The sequence below is a fragment of the Cyprinodon variegatus genome, unplaced genomic scaffold (assembly GCF_000732505.1).
Source record: "Cyprinodon variegatus isolate N-32 unplaced genomic scaffold, C_variegatus-1.0 Scaffold679, whole genome shotgun sequence".
In the NCBI taxonomy this organism is placed as follows: domain Eukaryota; kingdom Metazoa; phylum Chordata; class Actinopteri; order Cyprinodontiformes; family Cyprinodontidae; genus Cyprinodon; species Cyprinodon variegatus.
Window position 1 is genome coordinate 88,075 of NW_015151132.1, and position 26,807 is coordinate 114,881.

The 26,807-nt window shown below is 41.6% G+C and overlaps 1 protein-coding gene across 1 annotated transcript; it reads left to right on the forward strand.

The window, feature by feature from the left end:
- Positions 1-330: 330 nt before the first annotated feature.
- On the forward strand, positions 331-25,984 carry LOC107097214. Its single transcript, XM_015394270.1, has 15 exons — positions 331-1,423; positions 3,163-3,320; positions 4,540-4,701; positions 4,949-9,621; positions 11,453-11,680; positions 11,825-12,518; positions 15,712-16,205; positions 16,303-16,419; positions 16,560-16,693; positions 17,351-18,165; positions 18,250-18,369; positions 18,785-18,882; positions 22,815-22,946; positions 24,380-24,475; positions 24,602-25,984. Exons 1-15 carry the CDS (start codon positions 1,344-1,346, stop codon positions 24,734-24,736), a joined length of 8,136 nt encoding a protein of 2,711 aa, XP_015249756.1. The 5' UTR covers positions 331-1,343; the 3' UTR covers positions 24,737-25,984.
- Positions 25,985-26,807: the final 823 nt, after the last annotated feature.

The window sequence follows — 26,807 nt, forward strand, 5'->3', positions numbered from 1 at the left end:
AGATAGATAGATAGATAGATAGATAGATAGATAGATAGATAGATAGAAAATGTCTTATCCCTTGTATTTTTATGTACTATTTATTTTTATAATAAAAAAAGATTTTTCACCAATTTAAAAAATGTGTCTTATTATCATCATCATCCTTCATTGACTTGTAGTGGCTGCACTATATAGGCATTAGAATACAAGCTAATGGCAGCATTTAGCTTGAAAATATGTGTGATGTGTGTGAAATTATGAATTTTCAACATAAATATTGCAGCTCAATAAATCTGGTTATCAGGAGGGTTTTATCTGTTTGTACTCGAATGCGTCTCAGCAAACTGCAGCGCGCGGGGCGAGCTGCTCGGTGTTTGGTGTTGATTAATAGTTTTTTTTCCCCCCTCTCTCTTCAAAGAATGAAAATGTGGAAGAGCGAGCAGGGCTTGTTGGCAGACTGGTAGCCGGTGAATGGAGGTCACAGCAGACACCGACTGAGACACACAGGAGGAGAGGGAGGACGGACAGCGGCTATCCGCCTTCAAAAATGGCGTCTCCGGAGGAAAATGAGTAAAAAATATTAAAACGCGGCCTGTTTCTTTACACTTCCTCATTCGGTTTTTATTCATTTTTTCGTGCTCCTACGTCACCGGTCGAGGTGCGAACGACCCTGTTTGGTTTTTTACTCGGATGGCCTTTGGAGAAAAGAGAGGAGCGTGTATTTGGGGGCGAAATAAAAGCAGCCCTGTTTTATTTTGATGCGTCGTTGCTGACAGCTAGCATCTGCTGCTAGCTTCTCACAGTTCCGCTCCGGAGGAGGGGGGGTGGGAACCATTTGCATGCAAAGAGAGAGGCAGGAGGAAAAAAAAAAAGAGATTTTCAAATTGGGGATTTTCTTTTTGCTCGTCCATGGGGGAATGATTGCTACCAACGTGGCCCCGTCGATTGCTATCTTTTCTAGTGCTAGCATCAGCGTAGCTAAAACTAGCCTGAAGAAAGGGGAGGAGAGACGGTGGAAAAAAGGACGCGTTCAAGTCAAATGTTTAAACAGCTATTCGCCCATCAGCGAGCAAATCCGCGGCATCTTCATCATGACCATGACTGCTTTCAGGCCGAGGAAATGATAAAGGCACTGGAAAAGGTGAAAGACTGGCTTTTTTTGGAGGTGGTTGGATTGTAACCCCGTAGACCCCCCTCTTTTTTCATCCAGCTTTCTCCTCCTCCCCACCATTTCTCTTTCAATATGCTGTTTTCCACTCCTGAGGACTTGCTTATGAAACCGGGGAAAATAGCTTGAAAGCGAGAACGTGGAAAGACTGGATTTTTGTTCTCGTTGCTTTCACGCATTGTACCGCTCCTAAATGGATAGAAATTACCCGGGAACAGGATTTGGTGATTTGGGCGCAGGAGCAGGATGGAGTTACGACAGAACGGCAAAAAGGTAATGCATCGGGATCCAGACAATGTGCATGCATCAAATCCGTGCTACTTTGTGCAGGGCATGATGTGACCCCCCTCTTCAGTGTAAACAAATTGGAGCCAGGAGCCTCATTTATACCACCGTGCGTAATGCATTGTCATCCACAGAGTTTGCATAGTAATATTATTATAAACAGGAATGGATAAACGTGTGTCGTGGGGGTGGGCGGGGTGGAGAAAGGAAAAGGCTGGGGGAGTAAAGGGGGGGTGAATTGAATGTGATTGACAGACATGGGCTTTTAGGTAGGACCTGGCGGGATGGATGGAGGTGGGGGATGTCTGAGTGTCCATTGGAATTATTGTTCCCTGTGTTGCAGGCCTGAACACAGACAAATTCATAGGGATTGATGGGGAAACTGCGAGGAGTGCAGACGCAGCAACCCCCCCTCCCTCCCCGACAGCAATCAACAAGATAAACTGAAGCGTATTAATTAAACTCGTATTGCATTGTAAAACACAATAAAAACCAGCCTTGTGAGGTGATGTTTACGGGGCCGATGCAGACACTGTTTTGATTCCCATTTGGATACATTTGCGATTTAGATGATTAGTGATGGGCTTCAGTTGGATTCGGTGCTCATTTGCATATTATAGCTCTGACGAAAAACTCCCATATGCATCGAAGGTGCAATTTGTATTTTGATTCGACTTGAATCAGTTCACGTAAATGCATGAGATATGAGGATGGGAGCTGCAGAGAATGCGAGAGGAAGCTCTGAATTTTAGCTTTAGTTAGCCTGCGTGCTAGTGCTCTGTGTTTGCAGGGAAGCATAGCTGAGGCCTTTCCAAGCAAACCCGATTCTTCTGCTAGAAACCTTTAAGCAATTATCCATTTGTGTGTTTAACCTCTAAGGATCAGCATTTGCGTTTTAAGAAATCCGATTTTGGTAAACAAATATACATGATCCATTATTTTTGCATGCAGTTTAGCTTACGTTTGGGTCGGCATGCACAACCCAGTTGTTGGCTGCATTGCTTTGCTAATTAGCATTTACTGACATGCTAATTGTTCTTCTGCGGTTTAAGCTGCTAAATATTTTCATTTTCATTTAGCTGCACTTTGCACCATGGTGTGATGTGCTGTATTCATACGCAGCGCAGGCCTTTCACAGTCGGGGCCTAGCCTCTGCATTACTCCCCAGTGATGCTACCAAGCAGCACAAATGCTAGCATGCATTTGATGAAGCAGCCACGCATTTCATCTGCCTTCTGTAAGGCGAAATTATCCAGCTGCAAATACCAGATAAAGGACCTTAGTGCAAGCATGTAATGACATTTCCTTGTGAATGCATGTTATTGATTGCAAATAAACCATCATTTTGAAATTAAGTGCACCCCCCACCCACCCACCTCCCCTATGTGGGCTTGACAGATTTATGACTACTGTAATAGTCATTAATAAACTGTGTATGGTTGTAACTGTGCCATTCTTTTAAGAATGAATTGACTTTAATACTTTTTGGTTCTATTAAAAACTAATTGTAATTTTAAAAAAACAAATTGAGTTAATTTTAAATTAAAAATGACATATTAATTGAAAAATAGAAATACACTTGTGAGATTTGGTGTGCATAATCATTAGCCTCTTCCTTGTCATTTTCAGGGGTCACATTTAGGGAACTGATTAGATTTATGTTAATATACTCTGAAGACTGATCTACACCTCCACCCCCCCTTTCCCTATATCCTCTTCCTCCCCAGTCTGGTATATGGGAGTTCCAGATCATCCCACCCTGACTCTGAGCTCCTTCACAGACAAGCCTACTCCACCCCACACCCTCTGCAGGGCTATGCCACCAATCACCACCCAGGGAGCTCTGGCCAAGGCGGGGCTTGGGGAGCAGCTGGACGGAGTTTGGGTAAGATAAATGTCATACCTTCCATGTCCCCAACATAATGGGCCCTCCTGCAGTGAGGTATTGTGTCAGACTGAGCAGGTTCTGGCAGGTTATTGTCACTGACAAATGTCCAAATTAGGGATCAATGGAATTTGAAAAGCAGAGTGCCAAAACCTGCCTTCGTTTTTATGCAGCTTTACAAATTCTCTGCAGGTTTTGGGCAACATTGATCAAAAGCTAATACTGTAAACCTGAGACTTGATCATGTTACAACATATCATGAATATGAAGGTGCAATTCTGCTCAGAAGTTTACATACTCTTTTATTAAGGCATAAATATACAATTAACTTCAGTTTTTGAGATTAACTATTCAAATAATCATATAATATATCATTTTGATGGATTAAAAGGAAACAAAAGGAGATTTAAAGAAAAGCTTTGAATACAATTTAGATTTATTTAATTCTCACATATTCTTTACCCTCCACTACATACATCTGTTTTATTTGCATTTGAACATGTAATTTTTAGAGTAAGTTTGGGATCATTGTCCTGTTGGGACACCTGATTATGTACATGTTTCACTGTTTGGTCCAAAATGTTCCCTTCATTAAAAGGAATGGATCAGGGTCTGATGAACAGAAAACCAGCAAGTCTTTAGCCTGTCATTAATTGGAAGTGGGTAAAATGCCTACATCAAAAGGATGGCGAGTTGAACATAAATAATCAATTATTAGCTTAATTAAGATGCATTATGTTATTTTCTTGGGTTAATTTTCAACGGTTTCTTGTATTGATGCTCTATGACGGGCTACTTTTCATAACAGCTCACGTAACGAGCGTAATCAAGACAAAAGCACAGATGTTACCCTAACCTGATCAGGCATATTTTTTTAGTTCTCTGATGTTTGAGGGGTAAATCTGTTCTCATCTTACAAGTAACTCCATAATTTCTACAGGTCCAAAGTTGTCTAATATCTGATTCCCAAGAAACAACAGAAAGCGTTTAAATTTGCGACAGTTTGGTGTTGCCTGTAGCTTTCATGGATGCTTTACCTGCAAGTTACAGGTTTAGTGCCCCTAGTGGCTAGATGTTACACAGTGATGCTTTACAGAACCTTCCATTCTTTATCTCTTAGCTTGTTATTTCTATGTTTTGTACCTCTCTGTGTTTAAATGTTTTTTTATATTTTAATTTTCAATCAGAAGTTTAATATTTTGTTTTTTCCTCCTTTAAGGTCTTTCTGGGCTTTTTGACACTGGCTTACACCACGCCAGCCCCTCTGCTCCTGACGCCTCGGTCATGAACCTGATCTCAGCTCTGGAGTCCCGAGGTCCCCAGCCTCCACCCTCTGCCTCTTCCCTCCTCTCTCAGTTCCGCACACCGTCCTGGCAGACAGGTGGGGCCATGTTATGTCCTCCCTGTTGTGTTGACATTTAAGCAGACCTAATGTCAATATGACATTAGAAAAATGTCGGAAGTGTTTGTCTAAATTATAATTCTGTCTATTTGTGTGGTGGAACATTCTTTTAAAATCTTTAAGGATTAAATTGTATTCGAAACCACTTTTAAATGTGTTTTTGTAACTTGAGTAATAAATGTTTTATTTTTTCAGTAATTGTGTAATGTCTTCCTCTTTCTAACAGCGATGCACACGCCTGCTCCTCCTGAACTATTCATCTCTGGAGCCCTTCCTGGCTCTGGATCCTTCCCTTCCTCTTCAGCCCTATCAGCCTATCAGCATCCAGCATCCTTCTCCAGTCGCTCTTTCCCCACAGCCTCCCTTTCTCTCCAGGACACGCCCACATTTAGCCCCACGTCCAATGGTCTGCTCTCCCCCCATGACCCCCTTATACACATAAAAGCGCCATCCCAGTCCAGCTTGGGTTTTGATCGACTCCTGTCCTCCCAGGGTGCTGCAGCTGCTGCCTACAGAGGCAGTCAGGACCCCACTGGTGCCACGTCAGCCCAGGCGTCTTCTGCCAGGCATCTGCAGTCCCACCAGTTCAATCTATTGTCCTCTCAGCTTCAAGATCAATCCTCTCAGCTTTATAACCCCTCAGTGTTCTCCTCAGCCCAGCCTCAGCCTCAGTCCCAATCGCAGTCTAACTCGGCTCAGGAAAGGGCCATGCCCCGACAGGACAGCGTCATCAAGCACTACCAACGGCCCACGCCCGCTCAGTCACAGCTCTCGTCCTCAGCTGCTCACTCTCTCCAGCACTATCTCAGCTGTGGAGGAGCAGGTTACCAACAGATCGCCACTCACCACAGGCACGCTGGCCTTCCCTGTAGCCCGCTGGGCGACCAGAGCCCCTCGTCTGACCATAAGCCCGCCTCTCGCACTGAACAATATCGACCCATCATTCAGCCTCCCTACTCCTCATCTTCCTCTTCGTCCTCTTCATCAGCTGGAAAGGGTACAAAAAGTAGTTCCAGTAGTGGCTATTCTTCAGGCAGTTCCGCGTCATCATCAAGAACACCTCATACGCCCCCCTCAGCTTCTTCGACCTCCTCTTCCTCGTCGTCATCTTCTGCAACATCAGGTGCTCATCCTTCAAACTCAATTCCCACCTCCAGCTCCAGCGCTGCTCCGTCCCGACAGCAGCCACCTCCTCAACCGGCTCCGCCTCCCCCTACCCCTCAGCAACAGCCTCCTTCCACCTCTACTTCAGCTCCGCAATCTCTCCCCAAGTCCTGTCTGTCTGGCTACGGCTCCCCAGTGCCCCCAGTAAAGACCCCCACATCTGCGCTTACCGGACAGACTCCACCTCAACAACAGACTCAGTCATATTCTCCTAATCAGCCCCCTACTTCCCACCTGACACAGTCCTATGGGGGCTTCAACTCACCCCAAGCCCAAGACTTGAGCTCTGGTACAGGTGGAAAAGGTTATGGAAGTTTAGGTGGGCGGAGCCATTCCTATTCCACCGATCTATATGGAGCTGATTCTGCTTATGGGTCACTCCCCTCCTCTCTGGGTGGAGCAGGGAGCCCATCCCTTGGTTATGGAGCTCCAGGTCACTCACCTGCCCTGTTAAGGTCAAGCGGGTCATCAGGTAGTGGAGCGTCTGGGGGAGGAAGCAGCAGCGGCGGAGGGAGTGGGAACTCCGGATCGGGTGGAGCAGCAGGAAATGGCATGACCAGCGAGAGAGGTGGAGGAGGAAGCGGGGGAGGTTCCTATCATATTCCAGACTCCAGTCCCTCCCCATCCGGTAACTCCGCCATCATCCGGCCAGGTTTGCATTCCCCCGTGCCAACATGTCCCACTCAGTCTCCAGGAGGTGCTGGGTCAAATAAATACATTCCCTCAGTTCTCTCGCCCACTTTTCTCGCGTCCCCCCAGGCGTACCCTGATACCAGAGGTCCCACCTCCCAACCTCAGTCGTATCATTCCAACTCCTCAAAGGCAAAACCGGACACGTCCATGATGGGTGTGGGCTCTCAGAGATCCCAAGAGGAAGTGGACGATGATGATGAGTTCTTGATTCAGCATCTCCTTCAAGCCCAAGCAAGCCCCGCTCCTCAGGCTGCTCATCACCACTCTCAACCACAGCCCCAGCAGACGTCCCAGCAAACACAACCACAGCCTCAGTCGGTACCCCCCACAAGCGACTCGGGCAAAGGCATGAGTTATGACATGGGCAAGACCCCCGAGGAGAGGTACCACCCCCAGAGCGTTATACGTACACACAGCGCAACATCCACTGCCGGTGTGGGGAATACAGGTTCTGGGGGGTCCATTTCTGGGCTGGACAACCAGCTAGAGATGTCACTTAAGAAACAACAACAGCATCAACAGCAACAACACCACCATCAGACACAACAGCAGCAACAAAGGAGTGACAGATCCGTGGGGAGCAGCAGAAACGGCAACGGACGAGGAAGTGCCGAGCAAGTCCACTCGCACCTCCATCATCACGACGGCCTCGGCTCCGTTGTTCACTACGGCCGGGGTGACCCATACTCCCAGCACTCCCTCGCTGCCCAACACTCCTCACACAGTCAACATGTGTCGTCACATTCGCAGATGCCGCCTCACCAAATGGAGCTCCAAAAGAAGCCCCAAGGAAGCGCGGAAATTCCTTACCCTCGTAAAACGCCGGAGCTGCAGCAGCAGCACCCTCAGTCCCAAGCCGCCGTGTCCCTCATGGACTCCCCAACGGATCAATCCCGCCAGCCGCCACACCTGCTCCAGTCAGTGCTGTCCCACACCACCCGCAACAAGCTTGAGCCTCATCAGCCGCACCACAAGATGGACTCCCATCGCCAACACCAACAGCACCAGAAAATGGATCCCCACCCTCAGCATCAGCAGCACCAGAAAATGGACTCCCATCAGCATCCGCAGCACCACAAAATCGATTCTCACTCGCAGCACCAACAGCACCACAAAATGGACTCCCATAGCCAACAGCAGCAGCACTCTATTAGCCAGCAACAAGCTGTGATGGAAGGTGCCGGTGGGAGACTGGGCTCCAGTAAACATCCGGGTCAGTCCCAGTCTCAAACCACCCAGCTCCAGCTTCAGCTGCAGTCCCAAGCTTTGGAAGTGGCAGCCGCCCACTACAACCATGGACCCCATCAGCATGACCAGAGCCAGGTCAAACAGAGCTCAGTGGTGTCCTCCCTGGACATGCTGGAGCGCTCTCTCTCTCAGACCTCCAGCGGTGATGTTGGTGTCGCAGAGGACAGACGCGGCGGACCGGGCAGCGCGGGCAGGAGCGGCGGCGAGCGCCACAGGCAGCAGCAGGAGCCTCAGAGGCAGCACCCTCCCCACCATCAGCCGCAGCAACCCCATCACTCGGCCCCTGAGCTCCACTCCTTCCTCTCTGAGCCCGACATCGGTTTATCCACGCCGTCTCACATGCATCATCTATCACAGCATCATGCTCAGCAGCAACAACAGCAAACCCACCCCCACCTCCCTCATACCCAACCCCACCCTCAGCAGCAGCCGCCTCACCCCCACCACATACCCCAACCCTCGGCCGCAGCCCACCCCCAGTCTCAGCCCGACCCACAGCAGCCACTCCCAAGCCAGCTCGCCACACAGCAGAGCCAAATGGACCAACAACGTTCGGATCAGCACCAGTTTGATACAGTCAGCCCAGTAGAGAAAGCAGAGCAGAACCAGCAGAGCAACCGGTTCGTACCTTTGACCTCAATCTGCTTCCCGGATTCCCTGCTTCAAGACGAGGACCGTTCCTTTTTCCCAGGAATGGAGGACATGTTTTGCGCGGAGGACTATAAATCGAGCTGTAGTGGCGGTGCCGGTCCAGGACAAGAGGAGATGAACGAAAGCCATCCTGGGCAAGAAGGAATGGATTCGATGAAAGCTGGACAGGGTGCGGGAGGAGCAGCAGGAGGTGGTGGACCAGGCTACAACATGATGGGTCACCATGGTGGCGATCAGGCATATGAACAGTACTGTCATGGTCTGGAAGAAGCCAACAACAACACCATGACTCTGGATCTAGACTCTCTTAAGACGCATGAGCTTCCCTCCACGGTCAACACGGAACAGTTGGGTCTGATCCAGTCTCAGCCCCCAGCTTTGGGTATGGGCTCTAATGCAGCCGGTCCGAACAACAATGGAGCTAAGCTTTCCTCTGGTCCTGGAGGAACCGGCTCGGGTGCAGGTTCAGGAGGCCTCCAGTCTCCAATTTTCTGCTCATCGCGTCCCAAAAAACTCCTGAAATCCAGTTCGTTCCACCTGCTGAAGGAGCGCAGGGACCCCAACACACTACCTAAGAAAAGTTATGCCCAAGAATATGAATTTGAAGATGATGAAGATAAAGCCGACCAGCCTGCTGACATCCGGCTGAACAGCCGCAGGCTGCCTGACCTTTTACCAGATTTGGTGTCTAGCTGCAGAAAGGGAGGAGGAGGATCCCTGAGCCCTCTAATGGGCGACATCGATTTTTACCACTCCTCTGGCTACACTTCTATGGGTTCGCACTCTATTCTTCCTCCAGACGGACCCAAGAAGAGAGGCCGAAAGCCTACCAGGCCAAAGAGGGAGGGGCCTCCGAGGCCAAGGGGTAGGCCACGTATCCGCCCTATGCCTGAGCCCTACACCCCGCGGGGCATGATGGGTGAAATGGGCGGCTCAACAGTTGGAGGGGGGTTCAGCGTGGAGGGACGAGGTCGAGGCAGAGGGCGAGGAAGCCGAGGTAGAGGAGGAAGGAGGGAGGATATGTACATGGAGATGAGCGGGAAGGAGCAGGATCAGATGCACTCGCATCACCTTCAGCAGCAGCAGTCACAGCAGCTCCATCACCAGCCGCAGCAGCATCACGAGCCCATCCCACCTCTCAAGGTCAGTGGTTCTCTGTCCAATAGAAGCAAAATAAATCCCAGGTGTGATCGGGATCATGCCCCAAACATTGGTTATGGATTTGATATTTAATGAACTGGGCGTAAATTAAGATTAATTAGGAATTAGTTTCAGTTTCCTAAGTTGCTTTTAATGATTCATTTATGTGGGTTTAAAATACAACAAAGTATTATTTTGCAAATTGATTGGTCTGTGAATAATTTTTTTCGATTAATTATCGGATAGCCAAAGGTCCCTTTAAAGAAGAATTTTTTTCCGAAATTAAAGCAGGTGAAACTAAAACTTTTCCAATTGAGGAGTTCTGAATAGAGCATATTTACAGACGAAAAAGTTTTTTTAAATCTTAAATGCAAAATATTAATATATATATATTTTTTTACAATTTTGATATAATTACTGTTTAAGTCTGTTGCTCTGTCAGCTAAAGGCATTGTTTCTATACTCCAGTTAACTATTAATTGATTACTAAATTAGTTGATGATTATTCAAATAATCGATTGTTTCAGCCCTATATACAACTTAGTTCAGAAATGAAAAGGGTCAATATGTGCTTAAATCTATATCCACAGCGCTATAAAATTTAAGTAGCGTATTTTAACTATTACAGGGGATCCGTGGGTCATTAAAAATCATTAAAAGTCATTAAATTATAATTTTTTTTAATTAAGGCCTGAACTGGCATTGAAATTCATTAAATGGGATAATTTTGGCATTTAAAATGCTTTATTTTAAAAAATGTTTATAAAAACAATTTCTTAAAAGATACCGGTATATATATTTGCAAATATGCGAAAAATAACTGCAATATATTTGAGCGGAACTGCTTCTGCTGATCGTCAAGCCGTATGCTCGGAAAAGAAGCTCAAGGCAGAGAAGAAGCTGTAGAATGGGGAAAATGCTAATTTCAACAAAAGTGGCTGGAAATCGAGGAATTGAAGGCTGTCGACAGTATAGATGAAGAAGGAATTTGCTGTGTATATATGAGTCATTGATACTTGTTGCAATAAAATTATTATTAAGAGCTATTAAAAGAGCATTAAAAAGCATGAAATTAAGAGTTGCTCATTCCTGTATTAACAAGTTATAACAAAGCCTCATAATCCAACAGCTTGTGGAAAAATGTAGGCTTTCGTCAGCAGACATGTTATTTAAGTTGGTTGGCAGCCTATGCTTGGTGTAGGCTGAGCTTTAGATTGTAGTTTATGAACCATTAATTGGATAACAGTTTCTGAAAATGAAAGGAAAATAATATTCTAAAAAAACATTAAAAGCTGTAGCAAATGGGAAGAAAGCAGCTTGAATCAGCTGTCAAATTTCTGATTGGAGGAATGGGTCAAACTTACAGCCAATATGATCCAAGGGCCTTATTGATGGCACAAAACAAGTTTGTTGTTCCTCAAAAATCTAATGAAAGTTTTAGTGGGAGGTTTTGATCATATTAAGGGAAAATTTCTATAAATAAAATAATAATACACTATGACAACAACAAAACAAGCAGCACAAGTTTTTTTTTTTATCACTAGAACTTAAGCCAAGTGCTGTTCAAATACATCATTGTTCACTGTATGTAAACCTCTGCCTCAAACTACCGCAGAAAATGTGTGCAGTGCTTTTGGCATTGTGTGAAGCAGGAGGTATTAAATGTAATGTCTGCATGGTGGAAGGAGGGAGGGGAGGTTAATATATAAAATGTGCCTGCGGATGATTGGTATTTCTCCTTTACTGCTCTCCTACTGCTGCTTCTCAACATTCCTGTTTTGATAAAACTTTTAAATCATCATGAGCTTCATAACTGTTCTTTATTTTCTTGCAGATCAAGTTGCCAGTTGGTACTCTGTCCTCCTCTGACGCCTTGCTGAGGACAGACTCTTTGTCTGGCACCGATCCTGCTTTGTCAGACGGCTCGGTTGGCTCCGCTCCCTCACTCGGTTTAAGTCCTGGACCCCCCTGCAGCACTGACAGTACTAGAAGCCAGGACAAGAACAAACAGAAAAGCCAGATGATAAGTGAAGGAGTGGATGAAGAAGGACTGGATGAAAGGGTAAAGGCTAGAAGATAAATTGCCCTGCTATGAGCGCAGAATGCTTGAGTTACATTTAAGTAGATGTAAAATAAAGTTCACGGGTTAATAGTGGTGAGGATTTCTCCTACAGCTGAGCTATGTTCTCTCTTTTGATTTTTCCAGGGAGATGAGAAGGATTCAGAGACTAAAGCTGGCTTTGTGGCTTCGTTTTTGGACTTCCTAAAGACGGGGAAGAGGCCTCCGGGGTTGGACATCTCACCAGGAATGGAACATGACAACGGCGAAACGTCACCCTGTAAAGCAGGGGGTCTGCGCCCTCTCTCTCCTGCACCACCTCCCCCACCGCCACCACCTCCGTTTGGAGACAGTGAGGGGAATGGGGGGCTGGCTCTTGGCAACTGCCCCAGCCCCAAGCGCTTGGAAGATGAGCTGAAGAGAAACTTGGAGACTTTGCCATCTTTCTCCTCCGACGAGGAAGATTCGGTCGGAAAGAACCAGGATCTTCAGAAGAGTATCTCCTCTGCCATTTCGGCTCTGTATGACACTCCTCAGCTGACCTCAAACATCCAGGCCCCTCTACCTCCTCAGCCTCCTCAGCCCCAGACTCAGTCTATTCAGGCTCCTCTCACCCCTGAAATGGAGCCTCCCGCGCTAAGTCCACAGCCAGCTGTGCAAACCACACACTCTCAGCCGGAGTCTGAGGAGCCCGACATCCTTCCTCCAGAGGAAGCTGACATGGAAGAGGAGAAAGATGAGGAGAACGAAGAAGAAAGGAGTACACCAGAAGAAGAAGAGCGGGATATAACGGAGGAGATGGAACCCGAGCTAGAAACTCTGGGCGCTCCTAAACTTGATGGTGAGTTTAACTTTTTCAAATATATATATATATATATATATATATATATATATATATATATATATATATATATATATATATATATATATTATTCTTATGTTATTACAAATGCTTTAGGTTGTCTAACTAAACCAGAAGCAGAAACAGTGACTCTCTGATAATGGTTAGAGGCTTTCAGATTCATAATCTGCTGCTGGGACAGCTACTCAAAATGGTCATCGACCACATGATTTGCAGGTCTGTCTTTCCTGTGAGTTTCTAAGGTCATTGTGATTGGCAGTTGCTATTATAGACTTGCAAGGTTGTGTTTGAGTGATCTTGAAACCTAAGTTCAGTTTTGTTTTTTCTGTTTTTAACCTAGATGGCCAACATTACCAAACCATGCGCCTGCCTTAGGTGGAGCTCTTAGGGGCTTTTTTCTTTTTAGTTGTAGTCGGCCTGTTTCTAAAAGCAGCCGTTTACTTATTTTTATAGAACAAATGGATGGATATCTTTGCTTAGCTTTGCTCTAGAGATGCAGCAATAAATTGGCTTGTGGCTGTAATCAATAAAAGTCACAAGATGTTTTGTTTTTTTTGTCTCACATTATTGGCCTTTATTGTTGGAAATCCAATCATTTTCTGAGAGTGAACGATAAATAACAGCAGTCTTTCTCACAAAGAAGAAAAATGGGGGGAAAAAAAGCTTTAATTGGTAGAGAGAGAGCAGGACTTGAGGCAGATAACACAAAGGCTGAGGAAAGGCTCTTTTTTTAAATAATTTGTTAAATTATATGATCACTTAACTCCTAATCAATATGAAATTGTTGGGAGCCTTTTGAATAAGTTTAGGACCTCACTTAGCTTGCTGCTAGCCAAGCTAACCATACTAATGGCTTGTAGTAGCTTTCTAAAGCAATGAAAAATGGATGCTCTGTAGTCTTTTTGTTTTAGAATATCCATACTGATCTGTTTTACAGCAACAACACTTACACATATCATGACAGGCATAAACAGGCTCTTGGCATGAATAAGGTATGACTGTTAACGTAGAATAAATTACTTTGAATGTCATAAATACAGTATTTGTGTTTATATTATAAGTTAAACGGGAATCCACCAAAAATAATAATTTACAGATCAGAAAACTTTAATATAAGATGCCAAAAAATGTAGATATCAAAAACCTGATATCTGAAATCCGCAACTCATTGCATCCTTATTTAGTTTTGATATTTTTCTCTTATGGTCAATGTTTTCTCAAGATTAAGGAAAAATCAATGCTACATTTTAATGTTTGGCTTTCTATGTTTTAAGGTTTTATTTTATGTCTTCTTAAACAACAACTTAAGGTATCTAAATGGTTCCTGATTATCCAGAACTAAAAAAAATAAATAAAATAAAATTTCTCCTGTGACTGATGTTTACTGATATTCAGCACCATGAAAACAAAATGCAACCACACCCGTAACATCGCCTCTCTGCTTTAGTTTAACATCCCACAAGTTTTGCGCTGCATCCCTGTCACTTATCCAAACAAATACCACATGGCCGACCCCACCCTGCTCTAGCTGCGAAAACACAACCGCCACCAAAATGAACATCAGTCATCGATATCGTCCCAGTTTCACTGAAGTTGATGCCAACATACTGCGCAGCTTAGAATATAATGTATAAGTATTAATGCAATTTTTCAAGTAAGAAGATAAAACTTGTATGGGCTATTATTTTTTTTTGTTCTGGGATAGGGTTGGGGTTATTATTTAAACATTTTTAAAAATATAAATTATCATTTTAATTGTTCACTTTTATTCTGTTAAATTATTTGTGTCGCTCCTTATGCCATTGCAGTGTACTTTTCGTTTTCTCTTCTGTATAGCACTTTGAATTGTGCACTGTCTGCTGAAATGTGAAATTTAAACTTGTCTTTTCACACTGCAGCACAGCTTTTAAATGCATCTCCTCTCCAATTAACCTAAATTTAAAAGCTGACTTTTCTTATCAGTATTCAGTCATCCAGAGCTCCTGCTAATGAGATGTTCATTGGATTCAGCTATCTAAATAATAGCTAGAAGAGTCTCTCTTTTATATGGATTTATGTGTTTGGGAATTTATTCTTAGGAATTTTGAGTGCAGAATATTATAACTGTTTTAAATTTGGATTTTTTTTGAGGATTTCACTTTTATTATTTTCTCCACAAATATTTAGAGATTTGACATTATAATGTTGCACAGGTTAGTGATAAAATCTCACTTCTTAATGCTGCTGGCGTCCTTAATAAGCCAGTTTCAGGATTAGTGTGTCTTTAGTAGCAGTACTGAGAATTTGACTGCAGAGTCATGTGGTCACTGCCTCGCAGTTTTCTAAGAAAGTCAGCAAGGATGTTTTACATTTTTTTTTATTGCCATTCTTATTATTTTCCTAGTAAATGCCACAAAAATCATGTGGTCGAATTATGTAACCTTTGTTTCAACGATGGGTAGAAATTTAAATGTGGTTGAAAGTCCTGTTACCGACAGCTTTAAAATAAAACCCAAATTGTCTTTCTTATTCCTTCAGTGTCTGTTAAAACCCCATAATTGCTCTTTTTTTGTTATGAAATTACAGTAAATGTCTTTGTACCTTGATGGCTGAGAAATAAGAGTTTAAAATTTTAAAATGCTTAATTTTTTCACAGCCACATGTCCAGTCCTTCCAAATGAGGGTTTGTGATGCCAATTGTTAGTTTCTATGCTTATGGCAGTCATTCTTTCTCCAGTGGTGACAAAGTATTTGTGTGTTTTGGTTTTATGTACCTTCTAGTGCTCATATTGAAGGAAGTGGAGCGTAGGAATAAAATTGATTAAAAAAAACAACAAAAAAAACCCATAATTAACACCTCGACTAGGCCTCAGCTTCTTCTCTCCGTTCACACCTTGAAAAGCCTCCTCAAATACCTCTGGTCACACTGGTAAACAGTTCAGTCAGACTAGTCTCAGGAGAAACAGACGGGTCTGCGGCTCGTATAAAACTGACCACCCTTTTAGTGGAAATGTCAGAGCTAAGCTTTACAAACGAGAAACCCTCCAACCATTAACAGAAGTGAGTAAAACTCCCAGATGAGAGGTGGAGTATCTTCCAGAGACCGCATAGTCTGCAGCCACTTTACTTGATTACCATCTGAACGGACTGTGACACCAACATTTTTATTTTTTTATCTCCTTCTTCCTTCTAGCTCCTCTTCCAGAGGTTCAACCAGAGCCAGCGACTCCTGAACAACAATCTGTCCCTCCATCTCCTGCCTCATCCTCTACTCCGTCTCACTCCCCCCTTCCTCCCCTCTCACTCCCTTCACCGCAACCTCCGCAAGAGGAGCAACAGGAGGAATTCCAGCCCCTGAGCCCGGCTGCTCCTAGATCTCCTTCTCCAACTTCCCCTCCTGAACCAGCCACCGTTCCTCAGCCTGCCACACCACCTCCGGCTTCTCCTCCTCCTCCTCCTCCTCCACCCTCAGCTCGAAAAGAGTCTCCCGTGCCGTCCCCAGAGTCTCCTGCCTCTCCTGAGGAGCCTCCAGCTCCTAAGATCACATCTCTGCACCTCGCCCAGAAGCAGGAAGATGCAGCCATTGTTGGAGAAAGCGAGGAAGATGAGAGTGAGAGTGGAGGGGAGGGCATCTTTAGAGAAAGGGATGAATTTGTGGTGCGGGTGGAGGATATTCGGACTCTTAAGGTATTTATATTTTTTCTAATTGTTTTGGTATGCCTTTGATTGTATATGCGTCTCTGTTTCTCTAACAAACAACTGTGGGTCCTGTGTTTGTGCACAGCTGGCTCTGCAGACAGGCCGGGAGCCTCCGCCCATCTGGAGAGTGCAGAAAGCCCTGCTACAAAAGTTCAGTCCAGAGATCAAAGATGGGCAGAGGCAGTTTTGCGCCACAAGCAATGTGAGTTCACTCCCAGGCTTCTAGTGGTCTAACCACACCTGTTCCAACATTTTGAAACATAAGAACAAGAAAATATCCTAAAAGTTTATCTTCTTTGTTAGCTACCTTTACAAATTGTGGAAACATTTTTCTGTTTTTAGTATCTTGGCTACTTTGGAGATGCAAAAAGACGGTACCAGAGGATATATGTGAAGTTTCTTGAGAACTTTAACAAAAAGGACTACGTGAGGGTTTGCTCCCGGAGACCTTGGCGGCGTGCTGCTCCAGGACTCAGGTAACTTTCCTTACATTACAGTTACATTCCTGGCCTTTGTGCAGGGAGGATCTTCTAAAGACAGGGGCCATTCATTGTTGACACATTTGTTTTTAAATTTTTTGCCATTTAATGTGATTAGAAGAATTTTTTAAAGTTTGCAACATTGATTTGTCTGGGTGATATGAGGCAGAGATATCATTATAATAAAAAATAAAATAAGCTTAAAATATTTAGCAAAAAACTTAATTTTTATTTAATTATTTTGCATAAATGCACTGATTTAACACATTAATGTGGTGACTTGCAACAAAATCCTGAACACTGTGCTTCAGATATGTTAATAATTAATGATAAATAATTTACAGCAGAAACATAATTTAATATTATAAACAAATGGAGTAACTTCACACTCTTTTGCACTGCATACATTACATAAATACAAAAACATTTACGATTTATCACCATAGACAGTTCATCATAGACAGCATTGGTTCTGCATACTGATACAAACTGTAAAGTACTGTTAAATCAAGAAGGCTATCCATCATCAGCTTTTCATTGTTTTAATAGTAGTGTATGATCTAAATTATCCTCAGTATATTTTCCATTCATTTTCTATATTTTCAATTTATTTTGTGCAAAAAGTTGAGCTCCAAACTTTATTTCATTCAATAGGCGACAGTCTCTTCCAAGGATGGCATCCCCACCTGCTCCACAGGCACCACCACCACCACCTCCACCTAGAGCGGCAGAGAAAGATGAACGAGTGACTCCACCTTTCCATCGTGAACAAAAAGAGAAAACATCAAAGCCGGCAACAGCTGCAGAACAACAAGACAAGAAGGAGGTAGCTGCCGCTGTGTCCAAAGCCAAGGAGAAAGAGAAGGAGCCTGAGAAGGAGAGAGAGCGGGTGAAACGGGTACAGACGCAGCAAGAAAAAGCAGAGAGGCGGGTACAGATGCAACAGGAAAAGGCGGAGAAACGGATACAGATGCAGCAGGAAAAGGCGGAGAAGCGAGCGCAAACGCAGCAGGAGAAGGCTGAGAAGCGGGTACAGCCGCAGCAAGAGAAGCTGGAGAAGCGGACCCCGCCTCAACAGGAGAAAGCAGAGAAGCGGACCCCGCCTCAACAGGAGAAAGCAGAGAAGCGGACCCCTCCTCAACAGGAGAAGGCAGAGAAGCGGACGCTGCCTCAACAGGAGAAAACGGAGAAGTGGATACATCCACAGCAGGAGAAGACGGAGAGGCGGATACAGCAGCAACAGGAGAAGGTGGAAAAACGCGCCGCAACTGTGGACCGTGCTAGAGCAAAGGAGGACAAGAAAACCCTGGAGAAGAAGGAGAAACCTGAGCGACCACCCAAGTCAAAGTCCACCAAAGTAAAAGCTGAACCTCCACCCAAGAAAAGAAAGAAGTGGCTGAATGTACCCTCTTCTGTACCCTCGTCTTCTGACTCTGACTCCTCTGATGAGGCGGCGAGTGAGAATGAAAGTGAGAGATTATTTTAATCATTAGTATTTTACCCAATTTATTTCTATTTTGCAGCTTTAAACTGTTAATTCTCTCCTCTCTTAGTGCCAGTTAAGGGAGGAGTGAACAATCGTGCCATGAGGGAGATGTTCAGGAGCTACGTGGAGATGCTGGTGAGCACAGCCTTGGACCCAGACATGATCCAAGCTCTGGAAGACACAGACGGTGAGAACTCCTGCCTCAGCAGCCCAACCTAACCAGATTTTCCTGTCTGATTACTTATTTTTTCTATTTCAAATTCCTTACACTCCGATTTATTTAAAGACATTAGCAAGAGGATTTTGTCTTTAAAATAGAAAGTATGGTCAGGTTGAATATCCAGCACTGCTGCCAAGTGTCAGCTGCTGGGCCAGCTGAGCAAAGTTACATCAAAGCAGGACAGGATTAGCTGACAGTTGAGTGTGCATATTCATAGCAGCCTTTTAATGAATTCTTCAAGCTTAGATAAACAAGGTGTGACGACTGGAGAGAAGTCGTGGGAATGCACGTAACAGGCGGCTTTACATTCGGTCCTTGATATTAAAAAGAAGCCGTATGACTGCTGACGAATAAAATTCCTCTAACCTTGATTGGCTTACAGATGAGCTGTACCTGCCCCCGATGAGGAAGATTGACAGCATCCTGGGTGAACAGAAGAGGAGGTTACTGAGAAAAGTCAGCATGAGTTCTCAGCACCAGGTAATCGATTCTCACTTGCTTTTTCCTTTTAACAAGCTTTAAACTTTGATGGGTTACGTACGTAACGCGGAATGGCCCATTTTTGTTTTGGTTTTTCTGCTAAATTCTTCTTTTCATTTGATTCACATTCATTTGGATCCATGCTATTTGTACACACCACTGTTGCAGACATCTGCAGGTACATGTTTTTAATTTAAAATATGATTGCAAAGTTTATTTAAAAAATAATTAATTTCAAAATGTTAAACTTATCATGTAAATTTAATACACAGAGAGTGATAAACGGTATTTAAAGGTTTCTGTTCACCTAGATTCTGCTTTAGGGGAAATGTAAAAACTAAATCTGTGATTGTAAAACAGAGAATTTTACATCAGACCAATAAAAATATATTTATTATGGAAATTACAGCATATTGAGAAAAATGTCCATGTTTACATTACCTTTTTTCTTTTTCTTTTTTTTTTTGTCTCTTTTTTTTACCAATATAGCTATGGGAATTAATTTGGTTTCACAAGTAGACCATTAAGGTTGTAGCCATAAGATTCCACTTGCTAATTATGTATGAAGCTTTATTAGAAACCCTTTAGGGAATAAGATAGTATGCAGCGGACCTGGAGACGAAATTTGAAGTGAGAAAGGGATAGGGAATAAGAATTAACGCGAGAGAAAGAGATGGACAGTGAGAGGAAGGGATGGGGGAGAGAGAAAAGAAAATAAGAAAAAAAAACAAAGCAAACAACGAAGAATGTATATAGGATCTACTAGAAATCTGCTTCCACACTTACATGAAATGAGACGGAAATAAACGGACAACAAAAAACAGCAAAGAAAAAAAACACCACACTATCCACAGAAGAGAGAGTATCCCATAGACAGCAACTTAATCTGTGTATATAAGAAGCAAAACCTATGATGATTACACAATGTTGTTGCATGTGTCAGTAGCTGCTTAGTATTTAGTAGTAGTGTGTATCTGGAACCAAATGTCTATGGTATATTATATGCATGAGTATGCATCTGTATAATGTGGCCACAGTAGTGAAGCCAAATGCTCTGCCAGAAGCTGGTCACGCCTAACGTAGGACCAGAAGAGATCACAGGTATCTGAGGATTCTGTTGATGTAAAACATCAGCTTGATCACAATACATTATATCCATCCATTTTTCGACACGCTTATCCCTGCTGGGGTCGCGAAGGGTGCTGGTGCCTATCTCCAGCTGTCAATGGAGGAGAGGCGGGGTACCTGGACAGGTCGCCAGTCCATCACAGGGCAACACAGAGACACACAGGACATACAACCATTCACGCACAGACAAACACCTAAGGAGAATTTAGAGAAGCCATTTAACCTAAAAGTCATGTTTCTAGACTGTGAAAGGAAGCCAGAGTACCCGGAGAGAACCCATGTATGCAAAGAGAGAATATGCAGACTCCATGCAGAAAGACCCAGGCCGTAACCTTCTTCCTGCAAGGCACCCACTGCACCACTGTGCAGCCCCAATACATTATATGTGTTTGTTAAAAAAAGAATAAATGATTTTATTACTTTGATGCCTTATCAAAGTCTGTCATGATTCAATTTGGGTTCCATTCAGTCAACATATCTGTGGGTGATATGATGTGATATCATATGACCATCTAACAAAATGATTTACATCAACCCACAAAAAAAAAAAAAACAGCATGAATTTTTCATGTTCAAACTCTTACAAGCATCAGGAGTTATATTTCAAAAAAACCAAACGCTTTCTTCTGCAAGTATTACAAAACAAAATGGATGAGCTGCTTAATGATCTTGTGAATTTCAAATTAGTTATAGTGGTCTATCTTAAAGAGGGTGATGTATTGATTTAGCCTTAACATATTTAGTCAATAAGACGGATATCTGTACCTAAAGTGTGGGACGGTACCAGCTCATGCTAGAAAATGAAATATGCATCTACATAAAGCTTGTCAACAAAGGGAAGCATTTGGGCTGTGAGATTTCCTGGGAGATGGCTGCGCTGGCTTTGGACTAGAATACACACAGTAGAACAATATTAGCAAATGGCATCAAAACATCACTGCCTCCCCAGTCTTTCTCTAGAATCTCTAGAACTTTAAGAATCTTTTTTCAAATTAAGTTGTATCTAAAGAGTGGATGTTGGAACAGTGAGCAAAAGTCTGGTCTTTATTCGCTTTAGCCAAGAGAAGAGTCTCTGAATCCATCTGTTCCAAACTAAAGGAACATCCCCCAAACTTCTCAATAGGTTCTGCTTAACCAAACTCTCCTGATTGTGTTGACAACCGTTTTGACTCAGTGGTTCTGATGTACTGCAAACCATTGTTATAAGCTCTACTTTATTTGTGCCACCAAGGTCTTTACATAGATTCCAATCTAAGTGCATAGTGAAACTGGTGTGCTTTCAAGTCTCATACAGGCTCACTCAATACATAACTGACACATACTAAACTCTGGCAAACTACTCTGCCTGCAAGCAGAGTTGAAAATAATAGGTTTCAAAGTATAAACGTGTGCTCTTTGCATTCTGTCTGAAATGCTCATTAACATCAGCTTTGAACTCTCAAATTGATAAATGATTTACAAACAAATGACATCATCAACAAAGTATGAAAAAGGTTTTTACCTAATTTTTCGATTATTTTTTTCTAATGGAGAATTTTTTTTGATTTCTTCCAAAGTAAGGCAAGGCAAGGCAAATTTATTTGTATAGTACAATTCAGTACAAAGAAAGTGCTTTACATGATGAAAATATAGGAAAATAAAACAGACTCAAAGCAAGTAGGAAAAAATAAATAAATAAAATAAAATAAAAAATGCAGAAACAAAATGCAGAAACAAAAAAGTAGTGCCTATACCAGGTACAAAATAATTATTTTGTGTTTTTAAATAAAATATTATTACTTCATGATATGAACTCAGATGAAGAGACACATAGAACTTCCTCGACTAGATCTCTCCTATAATTCCTCCATTGTTGTTTAGTCAAACAAAAATGACAATGTTTTCCTTGTATGATATTTCCCCCCCACTGATTTCCTTTTTAGATTTCTGTTTACATTGTTTTTAATAAGCTTCTGATTCTTCGTAGCATTGGGCGTCTATATAAGGTGATTAAAACATTTCAGGGTGTGTCGGAGAACACCCAAAACTCGTATAGTCATGACAGTTTAGCTTTTGTTTACCCAATGTTAAAAATACCAGCTGTTTTACATTTATTTCTCTCAAAGAGTTCTGTATTTTTTGCACCAGTCCGAGTTACAATTTAGTTAAATAGATCACTATCCCTATTAAGTTTCATTATCATAATACCAATAAGGATTTTTATTTTCATCTACTGAATATGTGGAGAAATATTGTTAAATATATTTTACTGTTAAAAATGAAGGGAAAATGGGAAATGTTGGAATTACGATAAATGGTCTTGAGATAAAGAATATCTGTGCCTCTGAAGGAAGTGAGATGAAAAAAATTAGAGTGGCACCGATTTTATGTCTGATAATGTATAAATATGTCATGTTGTCCTGTAATTTTGCTTGGTTATTCTATTAGGGTGCAGTGGATTGACACTTTAAATTAAGTGGTCAAATTTTTTTTTTTTTTTTTCATATTTGAAAATACAGAGTTTCAGAGAGATGGACACTAAAATGTAGAGAGGACCATAAGAGCATGTGTTCACATCAGACTATTGTTTATAAAATTAGCTTGAAATGCCTACTTTCACAGAAATACAAAGAAAATCAATCTGATTAAAAACTTGAAAAACCTAAAAAGTCTGATAAATCCTTTCAAAATGCAATATTCCAGTATTTGTAAACAACATTTTCTTTTTAAATAGAAAACCAATAATATTGAAAGTATTTGCTATACCTTTTTAGCTGTTTCTAAATTAAAAAACATCTTTTTTTTTGTTTGTTTTGTTTTTACAGGATGTTCTGCATGCTTACCCCCAAATGATGGCAGACTCTCTGGACACCAGAGTGGTGAGGGTGCGGCTTGCTGGTGACGCTTACAACCGAAAGACCCTCAACCGTGTCAAGAAAACCCTGCCTAAACCACAGGTAGGGAAGCTTTCTTTAAGTGTAAAACATCTTAAATAGATTTCCTCCTATTTAAAAACACATCAAAGGTCTAAAAAAGCTAAACAAAAAAGGTTAAAACAGAATTCACTACTATTAAATCCAGCGTTCTCCCAAGCAGTCACTATCATTATCTCTGGAATTGTCTTAATTCTTGCAACACTATGTTTGGCCTGTATGTGGCGCTCTATTACAGCTCTAAAAATGCATCATTTGGAGTAAACTGTTAATTTGAAACTGGAGCTTACATAGTGTTTCAATTCATTCAAGTTGTTTTTTTTTTTTTTCCTTATAAAAGCCATTTCCAAACTGTATGATCTGAGGTTCCTAAATCGCTGCTTTCATGTGGCCTGCACTGCAGGCTATAAATGTAATTTATAAATATTAAAAAACAATAAATTTGTTGTTTTTTTTATTACTTAATAGTTGTTAGGAAAAAAAAGTTTCTATTTCTATTCTTTTTAAATAACCTTGACTTCTTCACTCATTAAAATGAAGATTATTTTCTTTTTTGTTGTTTTTGATTCTCAGCTCTTTAGATAAGCAGTACCGCTTTATCGGCAATGTTTTACTGACTCACTGGCTTATGGGTCAGAAGGATTTTGCAGGGTTTTTTGTCTTAGTAACTCCACCCAACCACAACCAGTTCTATCCAAATTATTTTATTTATTAATTTTGCACTGATACCTGTAGAAATTGAGTCTTTTTAACCTTGCTTGGTTTTCATAATGATAATGCATGCAAAACACAGTAAAAAAAGAAAGACATAAAATAAAAAAGGACATTTTAAAACTTGGTGGGAATTCTGTGTGGGTGCAGAGATATCTAATACTTAAGACTATTTATTTATTTCCCTTAGTCTAGCTTTTGTACATTTGGCCATATCTTTCCTCTAACATTACTTTATACTATAAGTGCAATGTATTTCATGGAGATTTTGCATGTACTAATGAAGTAAACAAAAGACATTGCTTTTATTCAAATCTGACAAGAGGTCTATATTGGTTTTCAGTCCTATCACTCTGGTACCCTCAAATAAAATTATTAAAACAAATGTTTGACCTGATTGCAAAAAAGTTATGTGAGGCAGAGAACCACCGTCCCGTCTGTGAAACATGGTGGTAGCGGCATCATGGTGTGGGGGTGTTTTTTTTATTCACAGAGATGGAAGATTGAAAGATTTAGCAACATTCTGGACAATTCTGACAAAAAAAAAAACATGGTAGAGGGTGCTTAAAACTGGGTTGGGGTTCACCTCTCTGCCGCAAAACAGCCCTAACTATAGAGCCATAACTAGAAAAATGGGTTAGTTTGAAGAATATTCATGATGTAGAATGACCTAGTCAAAGTAAAAGCTTTTTTTAAACAAAGAATGTATAATTTCACAATAAAACTAACTAATTTCTCTTTTTCAGGACCTTAAACTATCATCTGAAACCTACCGGATATACAGTCTCTACCACTCCTTGCATCACTATAAATACCACACCTTCCTACAGTGCAAGAAAGAGGTCAGTTATTCTTTAAAACTTGATCACGTTTTATGATTTTTGCAGCTCTAGTTGGTGAATACTTGCAGTTTGGCTCATTGCCCCGCTTTGCTCAGAGTTGTCTTTGTTTCCATTTCACTTCTACAGACCAACACCATTGAGCAGGCGGCTGAGGACCCGGGCCAAGAGGAAGTGGTGCAGCAGTGCATGGCCAACCAGAGCTGGCTGGACACCCTCTTTGGCTCCTTCATAGAGCTGCTCACACTCAGCACCAAAGCCTGAGTTTGCCTCATAAGGAGATACACAGAGAGCTAAAGTATGACTTAAAAAAAAAAATAAATGAATAAGAAGAGAATCTGAAAAAGAAATAAAAAACAGATGAATCCTACTGTACAGCCCCCAGCCCCTCTTCAGAATCTGTTCAGATCCGAGCAAGGAGTTTTTAAGGCCCTTGACGGAGAAGAAGGCGTGTTGACCTGACCTCGGACACTGGCCTGTTTTTATTTTGTCTTGTTGTTGACCAATCACTAAAGATATGTCTTACTTTGTGAGAGTCGGACCCTACTGGATTAAAAGTTGGGGCATCGAAGGCTCCGGATCTTTGTTTAAAAAAAAAAAAAAAGGAGATAAAAACGGGGATGAACAAGGAGGACGAAGAAGAGGAGGAGCCGAAAAACCAAGTCAACGGAGGAGTCACTGACGTCTTGTTAACTGTGTGTCATAAAAGACAATAGTTCAAAGAGAAACTATCACCGCTTAGTTTTTACATAAATTATTTTTTGAAAAGACTAACATCAGCTTTCGGCTTTTGAGAAGACTGGAAGGAGGCGAGAGTGCTTTTTAATCTGCGTGCAGAGCGTGCCGTGAGCAGCGTGATCGTGGATAGAAACATGAAAAGTGTTAAGAACGCTCTCTTGTTGTCATGTGCTACGTGAAAGGGCAGCACCAGTTGGCCGTGTGGTAATATATGAACGCATTTTTATTATTTATATGAGGTTTTTAACTTAAAAACTCTCACACGCGCTGGTTTGCTGCCCCAGACGTTTTAACTAGCTTTTTATTTTCCACAGGATCAGTATACAATCATAACCCACATATCCAAGTCGTCTTCCCCTCTATACAAAAGAACAGACGTCCAGACAGAAATATTGTATCAAATACAGTGGGTGTAAAATAAAAAAAAAAGAATGGAAAAAAAGAATGAAAAAAGAATGGTTGCATTTATTTGAAACTTAACATTGTTGTGCTTCAGTTCAATCATCAGTCATGCAGGTGCAAAGAAAAAGAACTATCCCTTTCCCATGTGGGAAGGAGGAGTATAAATAAGTAATATTTAAAGAGGAAATAGTCATTTCATTTTTATCATTTTGATGTCTGTGCATACTATGAGTTATTTTGAAAACAATCCGATTTTCCATAAAAAAGGAAAGAAAAACGTGTAAATACTGTACAGTTCTTGATGAAACTCTTTGTCCTTCTGTACATTAACTCTCCTGTATTTGAAAAACAAATAAAATCTACAAAGAACCAACGGTTTCATTTCTCTTACTTTGTGTGTTTCACTGTGTGGTGGCGCTCGCCACCAGAGAAACAGATTTATAGAACCTTTTTTTTTTTTTTTTACAAGAATCGGATTAATTTTAACACACCGTTAATTTTTAAGCTTTGCATTTTGTATCTTCAAATGTTAAAAATGAAAATAAAAATGCTTAGGTTATTTAGAAAATACTCACATCCCTTCAAATTTTTCATATTTTGCCATGTTTCAACCACATATTTCGTCTTATATCAGTGGGAGTTTTTTTATTTCGGCGAACAAACAGAATTGTCAACTTAGGAGATTTTTGAGGATTTCTTCACGCAATCAGTTACTATCTCAATTCACTAAACAGAGTCAACCTTTGTGTGATACTATGTCAGTAAATGATGATTTCACTGCTCTGTTTGTCAAAGCTTCATCTTATTTTTTGGATTTAATAAACTTATATTGAACCTTTAACAATAACCAACATGAACTGATGGCTTCAAACCTAAATTTACCAAAATGTCTATATTTTAACTACTAAATATAGGAATATGGAATTTTTTGTATATTTTTTGTTAATCTACATGATTTTTTTAAATAACAGTGGTGTTATTACAACAAAAGGTGAGTTATAGTCTATATATATATATATATCAAGTCATGGTGAGTCTGAAAGCATGTAGTTTAGAGACATGTCGCTCAAATTTTTGTTATTAAAATCTGAAAGAAAATATTGTCATTTTAAAGACACATTAGTTGGAGTTTAGATTTATATATATATATATATACAAAGGTACACAAAAAACATGAGAAAAACTTTAGCTTTTA

Bases quoted from the DNA above. Each gene is read 5' to 3' on its own strand.
- LOC107097214 (XM_015394270.1), top strand. From the start codon at position 1,344: ATGGATAGAAATTACCCGGGAACAGGATTTGGTGATTTGGGCGCAGGA. The intron at 4,702-4,948 runs GTGGGGCCATGT...TCTTTCTAACAG, and splicing joins CACACCGTCCTGGCAGACAG to CGATGCACACGCCTGCTCCT. The intron at 22,947-24,379 runs GTAGGGAAGCTT...TCTCTTTTTCAG, and splicing joins AAACCCTGCCTAAACCACAG to GACCTTAAACTATCATCTGA.